The 21,248-nt window shown below is 40.4% G+C and overlaps 1 protein-coding gene across 2 annotated transcripts in view; it reads right to left on the bottom strand.

The window, feature by feature from the left end:
- Window positions 1-21,248, bottom strand: part of IGF2 (insulin like growth factor 2) — a 54,201-nt gene that overhangs the window by 15,697 nt on the left and 17,256 nt on the right. The window contains exon 2 of one of the 2 annotated variants that reach the window (XM_040328472.1): window positions 2,519-2,696. In XM_040328472.1, coding sequence (XP_040184406.1) covers window positions 2,519-2,696 — 178 coding nt within the window. The remainder of the gene's footprint in view (window positions 1-2,518; window positions 2,697-21,248) is intronic. The other variant, XM_040328473.1, reaches the window with a different exon arrangement.

Below are 21,248 nucleotides of genomic sequence, written 5' to 3'. Positions count from 1 at the left end.
CTGATGGACCGTTTTCATTGGTCAAAACCGATCGTGTGTGGGCCCCATAGGTTATTTAACCATCGGTTAAAAAAAAGCCAACTTGCTTTCAATTTAACCGATGGATTCCTAAACTATAGGTCAAAACCGATCGTTAGTAGGCACGACCATCGGTTAAAAATCCACGCATGCTCAGAATCAAGTCGACGCATGCTTGGAAGCATTGAACTTCATTTTTTTCAGCACGTCGTTGTGTTTTACGTCACCGCGTTCTGACACGATCGGTTATTTAACCAATGGTGTGTGGGCGCGACGGACCATCAGTCGGCTTCATCGGTTAACTGATGACACCGGTCCTTCAGACCTTTCTCATCGGATGGACTGATCGTGTGTTCGCGGCATTATGCTTCTTTCACATTGGGCGGACCTCTGATAAGGTTAGCAGGGGATCTGTCCGCTGATCCCCTGCTAATCAGAGCAAAGCGGGGAGATGACAGGTCCGTGTCACTCAGTTTATGCTAAGTGGACACAGACACACCCAGCACTGCTCTATGGGTGGCCGTTGTCCATTAACACCTGGCTACCTCCACAATGGTCCGCCCAAAGGGAGGGGGACTTATCCCAAAAAGATATAGTCCGCAACTCCTTGCTTGCTCTTTAAACTCTGCAAAATGTATTGTTTCTCCATTAAAGACACAGTATCAGACAGCAAATGTATTTGGATATTGGAAATGGATTGGAGATAGGCGGAAGTAATTGGACACAATTCTGTTTATACTCGCCGGTCCATAGAGGTGACTGGATGGTCCAAAAAGCTGACAGGCAGACCTGATCATGTGGGAGAGGCCTTTTTCACCAATGCTTCACCCAACACCAGGATCAACCATCCAACACTCAAGCCTCGTACACACGACCGAGGAACTTGACGGGCGAAACACATCGTTTTCCTCGTCGAGTTCCTTGTTTGGCTGTCGAGGAACTCGGCAAGGCAAGTTTCTCCATTCCCGTCGAGGAAATAGAGAACTTGCTTTATTTTTGGCTCGTCGAGTTTCTCGACAGTTTCCTCGACGAAAATGTACACACGACCGGTTTCCTCTGCAAAAAAATATCTCCCAGCAAGTTTCTTGCTGGTTTTTGCCGAGAAACTCGGTCGTGTGTACGAGGCTTCAGAATTCTGCATGGTCTCCCAGTACTGAAAACAAAACGGAGGAGTTGATGGGCCACAATGCAATTCACTAATGTTGGTTTACGTAAAGCAAATGGACTGTTCACTTCGCAAGAGAAATTTCCCTAAGCTTAGAGAATGAGACGGAACTCTGCTGACTTCCATCATTCAATCATACGCAAGCAACCTCTAAGCTAAGGGAACATTATTTTGTAAACTGCCTTACAAAATGAACAGTCTATTTGCCTTTAATATGTAAACCCCATTGTCTCCTCCTCCAAATTAATCAGCCATTAAAGTGTTGACTTTCCCAACATTTGTCGCTAAAGCTAAAAAAAAATTGCTCTTCCAGCGCAGGGTGGGTTAAATTCCAAGAATGATAAATTAAGTAAGATGTTGAAACTATGTCTGAAACCAGAGCCGCCATCAGGGGGGTACAGGCATTACACCTGTAAGGGACCCGAATGTCCCCAGGTGCCTGGCCGCCCCCCCTCCTGTAATCGTCGCAATGCGGGAGAGAGGGAGAAGAAGAGGAGATGACACTTTCAGTTTCTCGGCACAGCCCCCCTTCCCCGGTAATCGTTGCGATGGGATGTTGTGGTCGGGCCCAGGCCTAAATCTGTGTAAGGGGCCCCAACATTTCTGATGGCTGCCCTGTCTGAAACTGAGAGGGTTAAACTGGACACAACTACAGCAAACCCTTCTCTGATATGTCCTGGCCTGTTTGTATCTTCTCTGTAGATTCTTCTGTTTGTTTCTTAGCAGGGTGCCAACCCTAGAAACACTACTCCACCAGCCGTTGTCAGTTTGTGACATTTCATATCCGTTAGTATTTGTTTCATGGTAATCATGCTAAATGTTGTTAAAGCCTAGCTAAACCCAAACAAAAATGTAATATATTACGGCTTATCAGTCCTTAGATGTGGTGGCTGCATTCGTTTTCCTTTTTTTAGGCTTTTTTAAAAATTCTCACTTTGTAATCCTATCAATATTAAACTTCCTGTCCTAAGGTGACAACATTTACTCACACTTCTATATCAGGACAACAGAAACAGGACAACAGGACTCCACCCATCATAGACGAGTGGGGTTCTGTAGTATTTTGAGATAACTAGTACCTGATAATAACTCAACACAGGCAGAGAATACAGGAAGTTATCGGCTCACTAGATTTATGATATGATCAACATTATTTTTTTGTACTCTTCAGACATAATACACATTCAGTGGTATATATTTAACAGACCAAAAGGTTATTGTTAAAGCTTGCATACCCTTTGATTTGTGAATACACACAATACATAAAATGGTGAAGAATGACATAAAAAATGATGACGATGAATGATGAAGATTGATGAATGGATGGGTACTTACTGTAGGCTGACTTACCGAAGTAGAAGCCTCGGTCTCCACACACAAATTGCAACGTGTCTACCAGTTCTCCACCACAGAGGGTCTCACCCTGGCATGAAACTATTGATGATTCTGCTGTGTATGCTATGAAGGTGTAGAGGAGTAGAAGGGCATGTCGGGGGACTGGCACTCCTGGCATCTGGAAGTGTAAAATGTTTTAGTTTAGTGACTTGCAAAGCAAACATTTATATACTGAAAAAATTAACAATGTAATTCCTCAAATATTGTTTTCACAGTACACTAAAATTCAGCCCACTGTAAAGAACCAATGATATAACAGTATGTAACGAGCCACTGTGCTAATGCTGGTTCTGATTCTGGATGTAATCGATAGCGCCCCTGCTGGTGAAACCTTAAATTTTCACCATTGAGAAAGAACAATTGAATTCTGCTCGTGATAATTTTTTTATCTGCACTTACATCCAACTTTTCAGTACAAGCTTTCAGACTGCACTCCCTTATTTATTGTCCAAGCAGTGCTAATACACTATGTTTTAGCAGGATGTTAACCACTTAAGCCCCAGACCATTTTGTTGCTAAATGACCAGGCCACTTTTTGCGATTCGACACTGCGTCTCTTTAATTGACAATTGCGACATGGCTCCCAAACAAAATTGACGTCCTTTTTTTCCCACAAATAGAGCTTTCTTTTGGTGGTATTTGATCACCTCTGCAGTTTTTATTAAACAAAAATAGAGCGATAATTTTGAAAAATGTTTTTAACTTTATGCTATAATAAATATCCCCAAAAAAGATATAAAAAAAAATTCCCTCAGTTTAGGCCGATATGTATTCTTCTACATATTTTTGGTAAAAACAAATCGTAATAAGCGTTTATTGATTGGTTTGCACAAAATTTATAGCGTCTACAAAATAGGGGATAGTTTTATAGCATTTTTATTAATATTTTTTTTTTTTTACTCGTAATGGCGGCAATCAGCAATTTTTATCGTGACTGCGACATTATGGCAGACACATCGGACACTTTTCACACATTTTGGGACCATTGTCATTTTTACAGCAATCAGGGCTGTAAAAATGCACTGATTACTGTGAAAATGACACTGGCAGTGAAGGGGTTAACCAGTAGGTTCCGCTGTAGGGGTTAAGTGTTCCCTAGGGGGTGATTCTTACTGTAGGGGGGGGCGTGGCTTGCTGTGACACGTCACTGATCATTGTTCCCGATGACAGGGAACACGATTAGTGACAGTGTCACTAGGCAGAACGGGGAGATGTTATGTTTACACTAACATCTACCCGTTCTATCTCTCAGTGAGACAATCGCGGGTATGCCCGGGGGGGGGACTGAGGAACATCTATTAGGAAAAGTATATAGGCATTCACACTTTTTGAAAGATAAATAGTGCATTTTATTAGACATGTGCACAATAAATTTATTTAGTTACTCCCGAAACTCGTTTTTATTTATTTTGTTTCGTTAAAAAATGCATTCGTCCGAAAATCCGAAATTAATTAAGGTCGAATCTGTCATTGAAGGCTTAAGCCTCGTACACACGACCGAGGAACTCGACGGGTGAAACACATCGTTTTTCTCGTCGAGTTCCTTGTGAGGCTGTCGAGGAACTCGACAAGGCAAGTTTCTCCATTCCCGTCGAGGAAATAGAGAACTTGCACTCTTTTTGGCTCGTCTAGTTTCTCAACAGTTTCCTCAACGAAAATGTACACACGACCGGTTTCCTCGGCAAAAAAATATCTCCCAGCAAGTTTCTTGCTGGTTTTTGCCGAGAAACTCGGTCGTGTGTACGAGGCTTTATGGTGTCTGTCGAATGTTCTAAGAAGATCCGACAGAGCAGCTAAACTGTACGTCGAATCGTATATTTCCAGTCGAATGTTCCACCTACAAGCTATAGTAGAATTCTAATGTTGTATGACTAGTAATAAATATATTTGCAAATTATTATTACTAGTCAACCAACATTCAAATTCTTCTATAGCCTATGGGCCGAGCATTTGATCGGCGTTGTACAGTTTAGCTGCTTGTCGAATCTTCTTAGAGCTTTCGACAGACACCATAATCCTTCAATGACAGATTTGACGTTTGTATGTTTTTCACTGCTTCGTTGAATCTTCGTCGTTCATGTCGAATGGTCTACCCCAACACTGTCTCTATAATGTCGAATCTTTCCTCTCTATGTAGAATAATCTTGGACTAACAGAGTTAAGGTTAGGCACATTCAACCACAGGTTCGATAGATAGAGATTGCTTTTGTCAGCGTCATGTCGAATCTCCTATCTATATCAAACTGTTGTAGCAACGAAAACGAAAATAAAGCTTTTTTTATGTCGGATATTTCGGATTTTGGATTCTGCACATTCGTTTTTGTTTGTTAAAACGATAACGAAAATACTCGAAATTTGGACGAAAATGCATTCGGTTGAAAACGAATGCACATGTCTACATTTTGTATAGACCAGAACAAAATGAGGGACAAATGAAGATAAAAGAAGGACAGAGGGACTTTGTTCCAAATCAGGGATAATCCCTCGAAATCAGGGACAGTTGGGAGCTATGTAATTGGGGGCATTGCAGAGGTGTATCCTTTTACCCATACACTGTGTGCTGAAAGGTGTCCCTCTTTCCCATCTCAGAAAGTTGGAAGATATGTGCTATCCTTGAATGGGAGAGGATATGTTGACTTGAGCAAGTAATAGCAAGAATGGAATGGGTGTACATTTCCATCTTGATTTAGCTGCACCATGTAAGGCCTGTAAAGCCCAAGCCCAGTTCTCACACTGTATACACATAGCACAAGAAAGACTCTTATCATTCAAATGACTGATGCACCCCTTACTTGGAAAAAAATTACCCTGAACTCAACCACTAATATATTAACACAGCAAGCCTTAATACAAAGGCAGTGACTTCACTGGAAACAATGCTGTTAATCCTCCTATCTGTTTACTTTACACAAAGGAAATGTCTTGTAGGTCTGGGATTTTTTTTATCCTGGCAATTTTGTAAATGTTTTAAGAAGATATACAGATAGCCATTAATTAACTGCCTTGATAGTCATGGAGAAACAGGAAACACAGAAAGTGCCCTGCAAAGTATGGACGTTATATTGTTCCGTTATTTATTACACAAGCTTTACACACTTAATCCACAAACTTCTGAACCCTAGCCGCGCTCGGCCAGATAAATTTAGCTACCGTCTCCAACTTGCCATTTTTTCTATAAATACCCTAGGACAATACAAACCTTTCTAAGCACTTGGGCAAACATTTACATTGTTCTCATGAATTTGAATTGTCAACCTTCAGCTGACTGTTCTGATTTATTGCAATTCATGTGCAACCTTCACAGTGTTTGTAGGCTTTGCACACATTGGTGTTAGATAAAGAAAGACACGCGGTGCTTGTGTAAACCTTTGGTTGGCACCTGCGTCAGACATAACTGGGTACTAAAGACCAAAAAAATCAATAAAAATTCATCACTTGGCTGAACGCTCATTTTTATTGCAACACGATATTTAAAGGTGATCTCCAGGAAGACATAAAAGATGGAAAATAATGGAGTTCTGTATTCATTAATAAATGATTTTAATTATTTTTAATGCAACTAAGTGCAAGAATGGTATTAGCCTCTTATAATGTCCTATAGTCTCAGACTGGGAAAGTGAGGAGTATGACTGGGAGCCAGTCAGGTGTGCTGTATTGATTAGGAATATGCTAATAGTAGGAGAGAGGGTAGGACATCAGAAAAATGGTGGTGCACATCACATATATCATGCCAAGTTGTTCTGCTCCCGTGCCCTGTGGGACATTCAATGGGACATGGAGGGAGCACAAGACAGAATGCAAAATCATGGTACTATCCAGCAGGAAGAGGGATATGCTCAGGGCCATTCCTGGGTGCAGAAATATTTCTGGCGCCCCCACATGGGCGTGGTCATCTTACCAACTCCTCCCATTTACACATGTTTCTATGGCAATGACTCAAACACAGAGATGCTCCCCTAACATGAACAAGGAGAACACGTCAGGCACGGATGGCCCCCCAGCAACGTCACTGCACGGCTGGTCTCTCTCCACACAGAGACAGGCGCTGCTTTGCTCTCCTCCTCTGACAGGAGGAGGGAGGGGGGACGGGCTTGGGCAGGAAAGTGCCCCCACCTCTGTGGCACCCCACGCACCTGCCTAGGATCAGTCCTGGATATGCTTTACCTCACCCCCATCCTTTAATAAATCAGGCTCCTTGCGTGAATTGTACATTCTTGAAGAGTTGTCTATAACAATAATATTTCATTCTACCTACAATTCTAGTGACGATTTGAAATAAACAGGAAAAGCTGAATGGTTGCTATGGGCAACACATACACTTCTATTTTTAGTGACTTCTCATACATGCCCCTCCACTCCGCGTGCTTTCTGATTGTAACAGTTAAAATCATTCAAAACAAACCCCCATGACGTACAGTAGAACCCTAAGCCCTGCCCAAAAGACAAAAGCACAAAAATGCACTATAACAATAAAAAACACAATTATAAATCCTAGAATAATAAAAAGGAATTATCGGCACTGAATCTGCGTGAGCAGCGTACAGATGTTTTTCACTTGGCAACATCTGCTAACATGCATTTTTTAAAATACAGACTATACCTTTAAGCACTTAGAAGAATTATACAGTTCTCAGCAGAAGTGAGTGACTTCAGGTTTAAATAAACAGGACCAGGTCCCAGTAGGTTAGGAGGTCTGAAATTACTTCCTTAAATCAATATCTGTGATGCAAAGAAAAATCTATTGAGAATTTCACAATAATATATGTGACCCAGTAAAAATGTAAATAAACTTATTTCAATTTGGCTTAAACTGAGTAAATGACATCTAGAGCTACGTGTTTGCAAATGGGATAGTTAAATAGTACATTCAAGTTTAGTAATCCCAAACATATTGTGTGTTTCACTAAAGTTAAAGCTATTGTCAGCTACTGTCAGCCCCCCTATTCCTCCCAAATACTTACCTGAGCCCGATCTCAATCCAGCTCTGTGTCTGAGAGTGGCATTGCTACTCTCTCTTTCCTCACTGGACATAAAGGAAGCAGTGGGAGTCATTGGCTTGTGCTGATGTCAGTCAAATCCTGTGAGGATGGAGTGGAATGGGGGGAGTGGCTGAGCTGCAAAGTGTGTGTCAAAAGACACACACAGCCTAGCTCAGAATCCAGCCTGCATGAGTGCCCCCATAGTAAGTGGCTTCCTATGATGCCACACAGAGAGGAGGAGGAGCCAAGAGCACTGGCAAGGGACCTGAGAAGAGGCAGATTGGAGCTGCTCTTTGCAAAACCATTACACAGAGTAGGTAAGTATGACACGTTTATTATTAAAAAAAACACAAAAAAGCAAAAATAAAAAAACTTTACAATCACAGCCCATCCACATTATTCAGACATGCATACCTTACTGACCGTTACCTATATTGTTCTTAGACTATCTGTGGGGCTACAACTACAGTACAGACCTTTCTGCACATAGATTCCCAGATCCACCCACCTTTCAAAACTATGACAAGAGAGCCTCTTTTCTGTTCTATTGTGGAGAAAGCAGCCAGGAGATGGAGATACCAAGGCAAGTGTAGGGTCAAGGAATCCTAAAAGTTAAGTGGGAAAAACCTTTCAAGCTTTATAAAACAAGAAATTGGGGCACCCAAAAACTTTAATTATTTTAAATGGAAAGGAAATACAGAAAGTCCATCCGCATTTTAAAAAACAAGACTTTTAGGGCATTAATAGACATCTGTAATGAACAAAATGTTCTAAAAAAAAACTTAAACACATAGACCCATATCACACCGGCCATTTTGTAGCAGAATTTAATTTTTATCTACTACAGCAGTCCTTTCACTTTTCCATATTTCTTGCTAGGAACAAAGGATAGGATAGTTATTGAGACGTCTATGTCACATAAATTCCAAGCGATTTTCAGCTTAGCCTCTAAGTGATTCTGTTCTTTGCAGTTGGCTACAGCTTTAGGAGCTACTCATGTTACCCAAATGCAGATGATGACGACCATGGCAAGCCAGCAATATTTATCAGCCTAAATTCGGATTGTACTCAGTTCAGAGGAAACAAGCACTTGAGCACAAAGAGGTACGGTTATGGAACAATGGGGGACGTGTTTTGGTCCACAATTTGGTCAACTTGGTCCACATTTAGTATGAGCAGGTAAAAGGAGCTAATATTATATGTCACATTCAGTCCATTCAGTGGCAGACATGAAAAGAAAAATCTTCTGGTGGGTTCCAGTGACTACTGTCTAATAGGAAATTTCCCTTACTTTGGAAAAACTTTCTCTCCTTTCTTGTTGTGTCTACAGGTCAACAGAACATACAATGAAGGGTAATCTCCTTATGGGACAGCAAATGAAAATCTGACTTTTGGCTAGAAATATGTTTAAATTGTCTTACTGGAAATCTGTATCTGGATGCCAAGGAAGGTTAAAATGGTAACCTCTTCATTCTTGTTTTCTGAATATTTCTGATTGTGAGCCTGTAAACAAGTACAGTTGTTGGGTCTTTGGTTGAAGAAACTATTACAAGCCTAAACAGTTTGATAGCCTGAGTCAGGTCTGCCATGCACAGCTCTAATTTTGGACATGGGTGGCCCCTTTGGCACCATCCAACCTGACAAACTTAAATTGAAAATATTAAGGAGCCATGTAGAAAACTTTCAGCATCCCATCATGTGCAGTCACTGTTCAGATATCCAAACTGCCATGAGTGCTGGTTGTGTGAATACAGTAGCCAGCAGGGGATCATAAAGAAATCTGTACTTATATGGCTAGTCTAAAGCTGGCAATACATTGTTATTTTTGTTTTGTTCAGCTCAAAATAGATCCCCCCCCCTGCCAGTGTATTGTATTCTGACAGCAACACCTGCCGTTGTCAGAACACGCGGATCAGTGGCTGCAGTCGCTGATCAAGAAATGCTTTGCAGCATGTCCCTTTGAGGCCCTGTACACACGTCCGAGAAACTCGACGAGCAAAACACATCGTTTTGCTCGTCGAGTTCCTTGTGAAGCCACCGAGGATCTCGGCGAGCCAAGTTTCCCCATTGACTAACGAGGAAATATCGAACATGTTCTCTATTTGGCTTGACGAGTTCCTCGTCGGTCTCCTCGGCCAAAAGTGTACACACGACCGGTTTCCTCGGCAGAATACGGCTCCCATCGAGTTTCTGGCTGAATTCTGCCGAGAAACTCGGTCGTGTGTACGGGGCCTGACAGAAGGTGATCAAACTTTTACTTTCTGTTGAGCGTAGATGGCCAACCATATGGCTATCTTTAGTTAGAAGAGGCTACAGCCTTAATGAAGCAAGGAAAAAAGCAAGTTCCCTCAAACTGCAATAGATTATATACAGTAAAACCAATAGAAAATACAGTGGATTTAAAACTTTTAGAAATGTTTCTTGGACAGCAGGAAGGGTTTACTGAACTTTAGCGTAGCATCTCAACTCAGTATTGCAGTTGTAGGTGGTCATCTTGCATAACAAAGCTAGCTAGGCCAGCGATTAATCCGCTAAGGTCACAAAGCTCCAGGGTTCACTCTGGGATACCATTCAATACTTCAGCTAACCTCTGTGGCTTTCCCTTTGAGGAACCTGAAGCTTAGTTCTAGAATATAACGAGAGAATTTCAGAACAAAGTAGCTTTGAAAAGTTCTCTTCCCTAACCTCACATGATTCATATTTGTGTTTCAGATAATTACAATAATCAGATCCTGTCAAACTTGAAGAGGTGCGGGGTAACTTTCCTCATGCACGTTGTTATTTCTGCAAATTCTGTAATTGGCTGGCTTTAAACTGTATTAGAATGTAGAAGAGAAAAGGCACAGTGTCCAGAATGGAGCTCCGGAGGGTTCCTATCCGGTGAAATGAAAGGAATTTTAGATCTCTGCAACTGCAAACAATTACCTGCAGCTATAACCTACAGTTCATACTATCCTAAGTTAACATGAATGAATGTCAGTGTGGAGATCTGGATAATTCATTTCTTGTGTGCCTGCTTAGAAAACCATATTCGGTAATAAAAATAAGATCACATGCCTGAAATGCATACATTGAAGTTTAGGGATTCATCTCGCACTTCCTTGCACTTTATTTGCTCATTAAAAATAAAAAACTCAAAACTCAAAAATTTGTGAGGCTGAAGACCGCCAAGTAGGTAACATTTTCAGAAGCGAGGTCAGCAAATGGCAGCCTGCATATCTTTCCCAGAACAGGTTTTCTTAGATCTGAAAATGCTAACTATTTGGCTGTCTATGCTTTAGTATTTTTGAGACACTGATGGGGCATGCAGAGAGCTTAAAGGGGGTTGTAAAGGTTTGTTTTTTATTTTCTAAATAGGTTCCTTTAAGCTAGTGCATTGTTGGTTCACTTACCTTTTCCTTCGATTTCCCTTCTAAATGTTTTTTTTCTTTGTCTGAATTTGTCACTTCCTGTTTCTCCTCAGTAAGCTTGCCCCCATCTTCCGAGCCGTTATGGCTGGGGGTTAGTCAGCCAAGCTTACTGAGGAGGAACAGGAAATGAGAAATTCAGACAAAGAAAAAAAACATTTAGAAGGGAAATCGAAAAGAAAAGGTAAGTGAACCAACAATGCACTAGCTTAAAAGGAACCTATTTAGAAAATAAAAAAACAAACCTTTACAACCCCTTTAAAGCTCCATAAATGCATAGTATTTCCAGATCTGTACTGGAAACTTTGGATCATTACAGCCAGGGAACTAGTATTTTCAGAAGAATGCAACACAGCCTCCATGCTCTGCCAGTAGAATTTTCTGCTAAAGTGTAACTATACTCAAAATGAAAAAAATACATCTATTATTTGCAGTCTGCCAATAGCACTAAAATAGCATAGTTTATTTTTCCAAGTCCCCCCTTTATTACCTGTTCATCCTGCCAGTAAATCCTTTATTTTTCCTCTTTTTGTAACAGGCCGAGCTGTCCAGGAAAGTGTAAGCTCTGGTTAGAGGGGGCCCCAGCTCAGCTGCTAAATGTAAAGTACCCAACTGTCCCTCATTATGAAAAAATGCACTATTTAACTACCAAAACTGTTATACAACATTAAAAATGTCATGCATGTTCAAAATGATTGTATTTGTGGGTTTACCAATCATTTTTGTGTATTAATTCATAATTGTTCAAGTAAAGGGGGTATGTCCTTTGTGTACATGCTAAAAGATGTCCCTAATTTCTCATCTGAGAATGTCTGGAGGTATATAAAAGGTCAGAACAGGTGTTAATTAACCATGAAAACTGATTGCTTTGAGATGAAAGCAAAGGGTGGCCATGGTCCTGCAGCATTTGGTGCTGGTTGCCAGTGTCACCCAATTAAAAAGGGCCTCAAAAAGAGCAGAAACCAGACATATAAGAACAGGTATTGATTATTATAGACTATTATTATTTACTCACATAAGTAAAAAAAATGCACAACTACATTTACAAACTTATTACACAACTTTAAGTCAGCAATAGATGGATTGAAATCTGCAGGGACTAGCAAAGTTTCAATCCATCTATGGATAGGCTGGTTGTACAGAATTCAATCTCTCAATCAACTTTTGTACAAACAGATGTTTTTTTTCTTCCACTCGATCAGTGCCACCAGCTATAGCTAGCAACACTGATCATTGTATTCTGATGGCGGGGAAGTCTCCCCACTGTCAGAATACAACGGGGAAGGAAATTCCCCCATCAACACTGAATCAAATATTTATTTTTTCGACCTGCTCATCATCTATGGCCTGCCTTAGTATTTGGGTTTATATACCTTCTGAATTTCTGGTGTTCTGAGACATTCGTGTGGGCCTAAGAGCACCACAGATATGATTTCTGTAGCAAAGATTATCTCTACTGATTGTTAGGTCAGTGTCTAAAACATGCCACATCTTAGTTGGAGCTATAAACCTTAGATGCCAGTGTACCAGGGCACCATTCTTATGGATAAAGAGACTCTGTCAGAGTCTCTTGAATGCCCACCTCCCGGCCTGCTTATACTCACCCTTGTTGTGTTTATTTGCCTCTCAGTTCCTCTATTGAAGCCAAGAGTCAAATCCACATTGGTTGGTATCAGAGCTTACACAGGGTAGAAAACATACTCTTAATTTTTAGCGTTCAAGCTTGGCGATTGGTGAATTAGGCCCTAGCACTACATCTTTTTAGGGGCTCATGTGCTCCCTCATGATCAAAAGCACCAGTGAGTGAGTGCTCCAATGGATCAGTGGAGAGTTGGTAAACATAAGTGGATCAGGGATGGACTTTTAAGTAAGTTTGCCTAAATAAGCAAAGTCACTTAAGTGGTGACCATATATGCTTGGATACATGATTCATTTATTTTCCGATCAATCACTTCTGATAGGAATAATTGATCTATAGTCAACAACCCATTTGACTGATACATCACACACAGGTAAGTGGATTTTGTTTGATAGTCGCAATCATACGTTTTTGACCATATCTCCTTTTTCACCATGCAAACTCTTAATCTGATCAATCAAAATATGATAGGATTCATGACCACAGTTATGCACATGCAATTGTCAACATCAGTTGAAAAAATCGAAGCATGGATGTTCACCGTAAGGCACATGTCATCTTCATAGAGCAAGTCATAAAGTGGACATCTGAATACATACCTCTGGACTTGCAACAATAAGGGAACGTTTTTGCCTCTGTTTTACAAGTTCGTTGTTTTTTTTTGGTTTTTAGACGCATGTAAATGACGTAAAGAAATTATTTTATATTCCCTTGATTTAACAAAGTGTGTGTTAAACAGTTTAAATATAATTAGTTATCTTAACTCTTCACTGGTCAGTTTTCGAAAACTGTCTGACTGTCTGTAATTATCAAAGCTTTGAAACCAGTTCTCAGCAAAAAAAAAACTTGCGTAATACAAGAAACACCTGTAAACTGTGCAGGTTAAATACTAATCAAGTAAACAAACTATGCAATAAAAGCAACCACATCTGTTTTGCGAGTTAATTTGTCTTTACTAGTCTGCCTTTCCATAGTAGTGATGAGGTGTTGGCCTTTTAGCAAGTGATTATTTGGTAAACTCTACTGCTATAATGTGCTGCTGGATGCAGATGTGTTTCTTTTTTTTTTTTTATATATACAGAACTACTTTTTCACTTTACAGCCCACCAAACAAGAGAAAGAAGAGACGGACTCCCATTTTCAAAACTATAAAGAGTCTTTAAACTCCTTTCAACAGCCTCTTCCCCCTTTTTACAATTCTCTTACTGATTGAGCCACATATGTCCAGTATGACCAGAAGACAGAAAAAGAATTGTCTTAATTTGTACATTTTGAAATGTGTCTCTGTCCCCCTCCCCTTACCCGGCTGCTCCAGAAAATGCCCAGTGATTATTATTTTGGTAAATACAGCCCAGGCTCAGGACAGGAAGTCTCCTGAGCATTCCACAAATGCATAGGGTCATCTCTTCCAACCTTAAAAGTTTATGTGAATCACTAGATCTGTCCCTTTTACTTTAGTACAGGCTAGTAACAATTTTGCCTATATTTCTGGAGTTTGGAAGGCTGTAGAAATGCAAATAGGCTGATGTCCTAATCCAATAAAGCTGCCGGCATTTCCAAGTAGAACTGAATCATGCACATGGCAAACTAGGTAGAACTTTGGAACCCAGTGGATGTGCAGGTGGTCCAGCCAAAAACATTGTGTTTCTGCAACAAACCGGGGAGCTATCTCAAGTTCAAAACTGTGCTTCTCCCTGTCAGTTCTCAGTGGAGGATGCACTTGTAGGCAGTTGATGTCTTATGTGGCGGGGCATGCCAATACAGGCAGTGCAGACATGGTGGCTTCTCTGCAATTAAATGGATGGGGACAGCAAAGCTGCTAACCTTGCCTAGTGCTAAATTCTGATTTAATCCATCTCCGACTTCCAGGGTAAATTCAGAGTTGAAACTCGCCTTACCTAAGAAGCAATATGTCAACTACAAATATTTTGGGTCCACACGGGACCTCTGTATCAATTTTGAAACAGAAATTGCAACATGTAGCTTGCTAAGTAGAGTTTATTTGATTATATAGGGTGCAAAAAAAGCAGTCTACGTTCTCAGTGAGTGCCGGTTCACACTACAGCGACATGAAAGTCGGCACGACTTTGCGAGGCAACTTCGAGGCAACTTGGAGGCAACTTCAAGTTGCCTCCAGGAAAGGCAACTTTGCCAGTGGCCAATCAAACAATAATCAGCTCTGTGGGAGGGAGGGGTTTGCCTGAGAAAACTATTTTCTCTTCCTGTAAAGTTGCTTCAGTTAAGACACTGATCCGACTTTGGAGGTGACTTCCATTGAAATCAATGGGTACAAGTTGCCTACAAGTTGCCTTGAAGTAGTACAGGAACCTTTTCTGAAGTTGGAGCGACTTCAGTAGTGTGCATTAAGACGGCTCTCATTCACTTTAATGTAATTTCTCATGACGCGCGACTTGGGGGCGACACAAGTTGGATCCCAAGTCGCGGTAGTGTGAACAGTCACTGACCTACTGTATTTTGCTGACAATGCTGGTACGGGACTAAATAACATTTCTGTGCACACTATTGCCATTTAAAGCTCAATGCCAAAGTAAAGTGTAAGTATTGTACCGAGGGAAGTAAATAATACATACAGCCCCAATAATTTTTTCAATCTTTATAAAAAATTTAAATAAATGTTGCCCAGCAGTCCAAGCTTTGGAGCCATTTTTGTCTGAAACTGAAGAAAAGATTTTTTATGGCAGGGAAAGAGTGAAGAGCAAACTTCATTGCCTCGCCGCACCTAGCCAGAAATGAAGATGAAATCATAACTTACCTACTGACGCAGTCATTAAGATTACAGTACTGAGTCATTCACAGATTAATGATAATTAGTCTTGAAAAGGTAGAAAAAAAAAACATTCTAACTCATGCATGTTATGATGGCAAGAGTAAAGCCATTGACGTCAAAATATCTTAATTACACAGCCCTCTGTTAGTGGTGTCTCTCCTAATATTTTAATCATATAATGTAGCTTTAACTATAATAAAAGGAGTGTTCTTAGAATGCACTGAGCTGAGAGATTCCTATTTTCCTGGTTCCCAGAATGCCTTAGACTAAGGTAGGCTCGATTCTGCCATTAAAGCAGGATTGTAGACAACAAGCTACCATCAAATAATAATGATAATACAATGTCACAGAGGCAAAACTAAAAGACTAAAATGTAAACCTGGACATCTCCATAACGCCTCAGAACGCAACACATGATAACATTGTCTGGGAACTGAGCCATTTTCAGATCTATGCGTTCTAACTGATGCTCTTTGACAGCGGCTCCCTTTACATAAAGTGAGCTGACAGGTGTCATCTTTAGTACAACTATCAACTATGCCACACTCACACTCCAGAGTCTGTTGACCTATGGCTTTCTCCTCACTAATGTGAAACAACCCTTTGCCTACTATAAAAATAGTTCAAGTTTCAACTTGAACCCTACTAGACTGTAGGACTGACACTACTACAAAGTATACAGCAGTAAAGCGGTATGAGGCAGAGAACACCTGGCCTACAAACGAAGGAAAGCAGAGGGTAAATTTGAGGAGATTTGGTATTCCTGGTTGAGAGATGCGAGTGTCGCACCACCAAAACTGGTGATGGATAGATTCTCTATGTAGAGCGCAGAGGACAGGGGGTGGCGGGGGGGAGGGGTGGGATATACAAATATAGAGACGTACATTGGAATATTATAGGAATGTAAAAATGTTGTATAATGTATGTCAATTAAAATGCAACGGATGCCGATTAGGCATATTTATGTATGAAATAAGAAAATAAAAAATAAAAATAAGGTGGATTAAAAAAAAAGAAGCAGTATGAGGAATGAGAAGTGCCACTTTTTTTCACACAGGTTACTATATGAGCATACACCTGGTAATAAAAAAAGAGGGATCAGTTATGGTTGGGCCCATCCTAACTCACTTGTTTTGGATGCACACAATTTTGCTTCTGTTGCACCAATAATTTGGTGAATTATAGATATGTAACATAGATCGGTTTTGCAAAATTACATTTTCATTGTTGTTACAATATTGCTTTAATATCAGTACTATTCTAACTACCATTTCATTATTTTAACTGCTATCACAGCAATATCATCACCACATTTTTATAATATTTATTGCCATAACTGTATACATTTTTCTAGAATTCAGTTACTATTTCGGGTTAGGTTGAGATTTAGTACAGGTAAATTGAGGTTTAGAAGGTTAAGTTGAACTGGTATGGTAAGACTACGCCTTCTACATTTTACATCACAATACTGTAAAACTAATGATGACATCATACAAGACATGGCCTTTACAAGAATGATGGGGATTTGAGTTATGTACATAGGGTGGTAGTGAAAAACCTAATGATATTCCCTCAAAATGTTTGAATAACTCTACGTCATTCTAACTATCATTTCATTCTTTTAACATCACCGCTATCACAGCAATATCGTCACCACATTGTTATAATATTTATTGGCATGACTATACATTTTTCTAGAAGTTCAGTTACTATTTTGAGTTAGGTTGAGATTTAGTACAGGTAAATTGAGGTTTAGAAGGTTAAGTTGAACTGGTATGGTAAGACTACGCCTTCTACATATTATATCACAATACTGTTAAACTAATGATGACATCATACAAGACATGGCCTTTACAAGAATGATGGGGATTTGAGTTGTGTACATAGGGTGGTAGTGAAAAATCTAATGATATTCCCTCAAATGTTTGAATAACTCTACGTCATTTCAACAGTGTAAATGTTACCTACTGACACATAAAGCATTAATACAATTAATAAGTAAGAACATAAAAGCCATCACAGGCCCTAAACAGTTGTCTCTGGAAAGTGCTTATGTGTCTATTCCTAATACTCTTGTAATGTTTCCCAGTAATACCATTTGGCTTGTCAAGTCACCCGTCATATTTTGAATCAACCATCAAAAGGCTTTTACTCTATATACACATGTATTGTACTGAGTTCCCTTTGTGTAAAATGTATATATATATATATATATATATATATATATATATATATATATATATATATATATATATATATATATATATATTGTGAGGCACTGGCTATCAGGGTTATGAGTGATGTATATGTGTCACCTAGGTTTCCCACATACATACATACAGAAAACAAACTTTTAATAGTTTCTGCCTGGGTCCTGGAGCAAGGAGAATTTGCAGAGCTTTTTGTGGGATAGAGTCTACACTGCTAGGTCCACATCTTATCTATTAGCCAGTCCTTATGATTAGTCTCAGCTGCCCATGGGCCTTTATACATGTAGGATAACTGAAGTTCCAGACTCTCTCTCTCTCTCTCTCTCTTGCTCTTCATGCCAAAGGACCATGTTTTTAGGGAAAGGTCTGAGTGCTGAAAAAAACTAAAAATACAAGTGCTGCTCGTTTGAGTTGGGGAACCCATTAAGGTGCACCCTGTTAGTGAAGAGCTGACCTAAATGTAGTTAACGGCTCAGATGAGCAGGTGTTTTGTTTGTTTGATGCTATGGACTTGCTGTACAAAGCCCCCTTGCATTGATAATGTGTTTATTTGCTGCCTTGTTGTATAAAAGTACTAGACAAACCTGCTTGGATTATTCCTGGGTGTCCCTGTCTTGTGCATTGTTTACCACTATCAGTTGAGCATGTTCCCCTAAAATATACAACATAAACTTGTTTAGGTGAAATAGGTTTTATCAACATTGCAAAGCAATTTCCGAGACCTCCTTGTGTGTGGGTGTATCTGCTTCTTGAATCTGTGGTGTGGAACATGTTTAGTCCCTGCTCGGTGCATCACCAGACTTTAAAAACTGATTTAAAGCTGATTTTTTAATAACTACAAGAAAAAGGGGCTCCCACGCCATAAGATAATCAAAAAAAAGGACTGGTGTTGGCTTGTGCCATACAGCTGTGTCTGACTACAATACAGTATGCTAGCTTTCTTGCATAAATGTAAAGAATGCTTAACTAGGGTTCCATAGAACTCTAGGGTATCTTCTAGAGATTCATTGACAAGTGAGCATTGGTGGACTGATCTCACGTGTAGTGTCTATAGTACACTGAACAACATAAAGGGAACATTTTTCACTAACCATCAATGTAAGATGGCAACTTTTTTTCTACAACTTACTGGTCATGTTAGTATACCATGAAATTTAGATATACCGTATTTGCCGATATAAGACGACTGGGCGTATAAGACGACCCCCTATTTTTCCAGGAAAATGTTGGTTTTGGGATATACTCGCCATATAAGACTACCCCCTTCCTACTAGTCTTTCTGGAAGCTAAGGGGTAGCCAGAACAACCGCTGACAGGAACAACCGCTGACAGAAACAGGCTTTTTATAGAGCTCGCTGTGCCATTACATTACATGCCTCACTGTGCCATTACTGTACATTACATTACATGCCTCCACTGTGCCATTACATGCCTCACTGTGCCATTACATTACATGCCTCCACTGTGCCATTACATTACATGCCTCCACTGTGCCATTACATTACATGCCTCCACTGTGCCATTACATTACATGCCTCCACTGTGCCATTACATGCCTCCACTGTGCCACCACATGCCTCCACTGTGCCACCACATGCCTCCACTGTGCCACCACATGCCTCCATTGTGCCGGCCAAGACAATCTCCCTACCTTACTTTCTTTTCAGATTTTGGCTTCCAGGCTGCGGGCATCCATGATTCAAAAGCCGCGCCTCAGACTGTTCCGTGATAGGCGGAACACTAATTTTCCCAGCAGGGCCTCTAATCAGTGTTCCACCTATCACAGATGTCCTGTCGTCTCGGAACAGTCTGAGGAGGAGGCGCGGCTTCAAAATCATGGATGCCCGCAGCCTGACGGAGACAGGTACCGGCGTATAGGACGACCCCCGACTTTGGATGCATTTTTTTTTGCATCCAAAAGGTCGTCTTATACGCCGGAAAATACGGTAATAATTTTAAGCTGGAGTTCACTGAGACTTGAAAATAATGTCAAGGGTAAAAAGATTGAGAAAGGCTTAAAGTGTGACTCTCTAGCAATACACACCAATCTGAGCATGTGCAGAGCGAATCCAACGGCTCTGCCATATCAGGAGATGGATTGGGGACAGTGAAAGAAAGGGAGGATCCCAGAAGACAGGATTAAACAGCCTTTTTACACAATGCGGAAGATTTACCCCTTAGGTTCCACAGTGAGTATAACAAGAATGCTTTACTGCATATACAGACTGATTTTATTGTTGTGGGTTTAGTAACACTTTAACTTTCAGGCCCCGTACACACAACCATTTTTCTCGGCAGAATTCAGCAAGAAACTCGATGGGAGACGTATTCTGCCGAGAAAACCGGTCGTGTGTACACTTTTCGCCGAGAAACCCGTCGGGAAACTCGTCAAGCCAAAAAGAGAGCATGTTCTCTATTTCCTCGTTGGGCAATGGGAACATTTGGCTCGACGAGTTTTCTGACAGCCGAACAAGGAACTCGACGAGCAAAACGATGTGTTTTGCCAGTCGAGTTTCTCAGCCGTGTGTACGCGGCCTTAGTTTTACAGTGAACCTCTACTGGATAAATAGGTATAATGTAGCTATTTAGAAAAGACTGATTTTCTATGCTGCGATTCTGTAAATGAAAACTGCAGGCTACCATTAACTTTATTTTAACCTGGCCACAGTTATTACAATGTAATTGTTTGTATAATTTCTTAGCTTTATCAACAGCTATAAAGATTTAAGGTCTATTTTACCAATTGTTCAGTTGTATCAGGCCCTTGCACTACATAGTTGTTGGCAGTAAAGTACCGTAGGTTTTACAACCAGATTGTAGCATCGTAGTCAGCTTAATGCTGGCCATACACTCCACGAAAAATGGTCCAAAAGAACTTTCGAAAAAGAGTGCAAACGATAGTGCCATCATGTAATGGGCGATAAATCGTTCAGTGGACTAAATAAAAAAAATAAAAAATGGTTAGTTTTTTTTACATATACCTAGTGCAGAAAGTTCGGACGGGAAACACATTAACCTTCCGATTTATCGTTCGTTCGGCAGAAAATTTCCAAACTTGTCCTTCGTTTTGTCGGCTCAAAAACGTCCAAACGATTTTCGATTTTGTGCCCATTAACTGGCCGAAAAACGAAAGATCTTTCTTTACGACCGATTTTCGGCCGAACTTTCGTATAGTGTATGGCCAGCATTAGGCTGACCAACATGATCCTTTAAGTTGAAGATAACACAATCTCTCCCCACTACCTACAGCTAAGCCTGACTGTTTTTAGCTGACAAGTCAACGCACATGATCTTTGTTTCTTCTGATTCTACCTCTTAGCAGTCTTGGCTCTACAACTCGAAACTTTTTCTGGATAAAATCATCCCATCTGCGTTTTGTTTCCAATACACAATTAATTGGGTATTTTAAAGGTGTAGAGCAGTGGACTAGAGGGAATCAGCAACATCTGCTCACTTGCTGCTACTTTTGCATGTTAAAAGTTCCCTCACATGCCCCCTATTCCCTGTTGCTCAACAATGCAGAAGCCTTTCCAACTCTGCTCTCTCTCTCTCTCTCCTTCTCCAAACAATCACCGCAGAGAGAAGGCAACTGGGAGAGAAAGAGGAAGAAAAACAGAATGAAACAAGCAAACAACAGACTTTTACAG

The sequence above is a fragment of the Rana temporaria genome, chromosome 11 (genome assembly GCF_905171775.1).
Source record: "Rana temporaria chromosome 11, aRanTem1.1, whole genome shotgun sequence".
In the NCBI taxonomy this organism is placed as follows: Eukaryota; Metazoa; Chordata; class Amphibia; order Anura; family Ranidae; genus Rana; species Rana temporaria.
The sequence above is the reverse complement of the archived record's forward strand: the minus strand, read 5'-3'. Positions and strand labels throughout refer to the sequence as shown.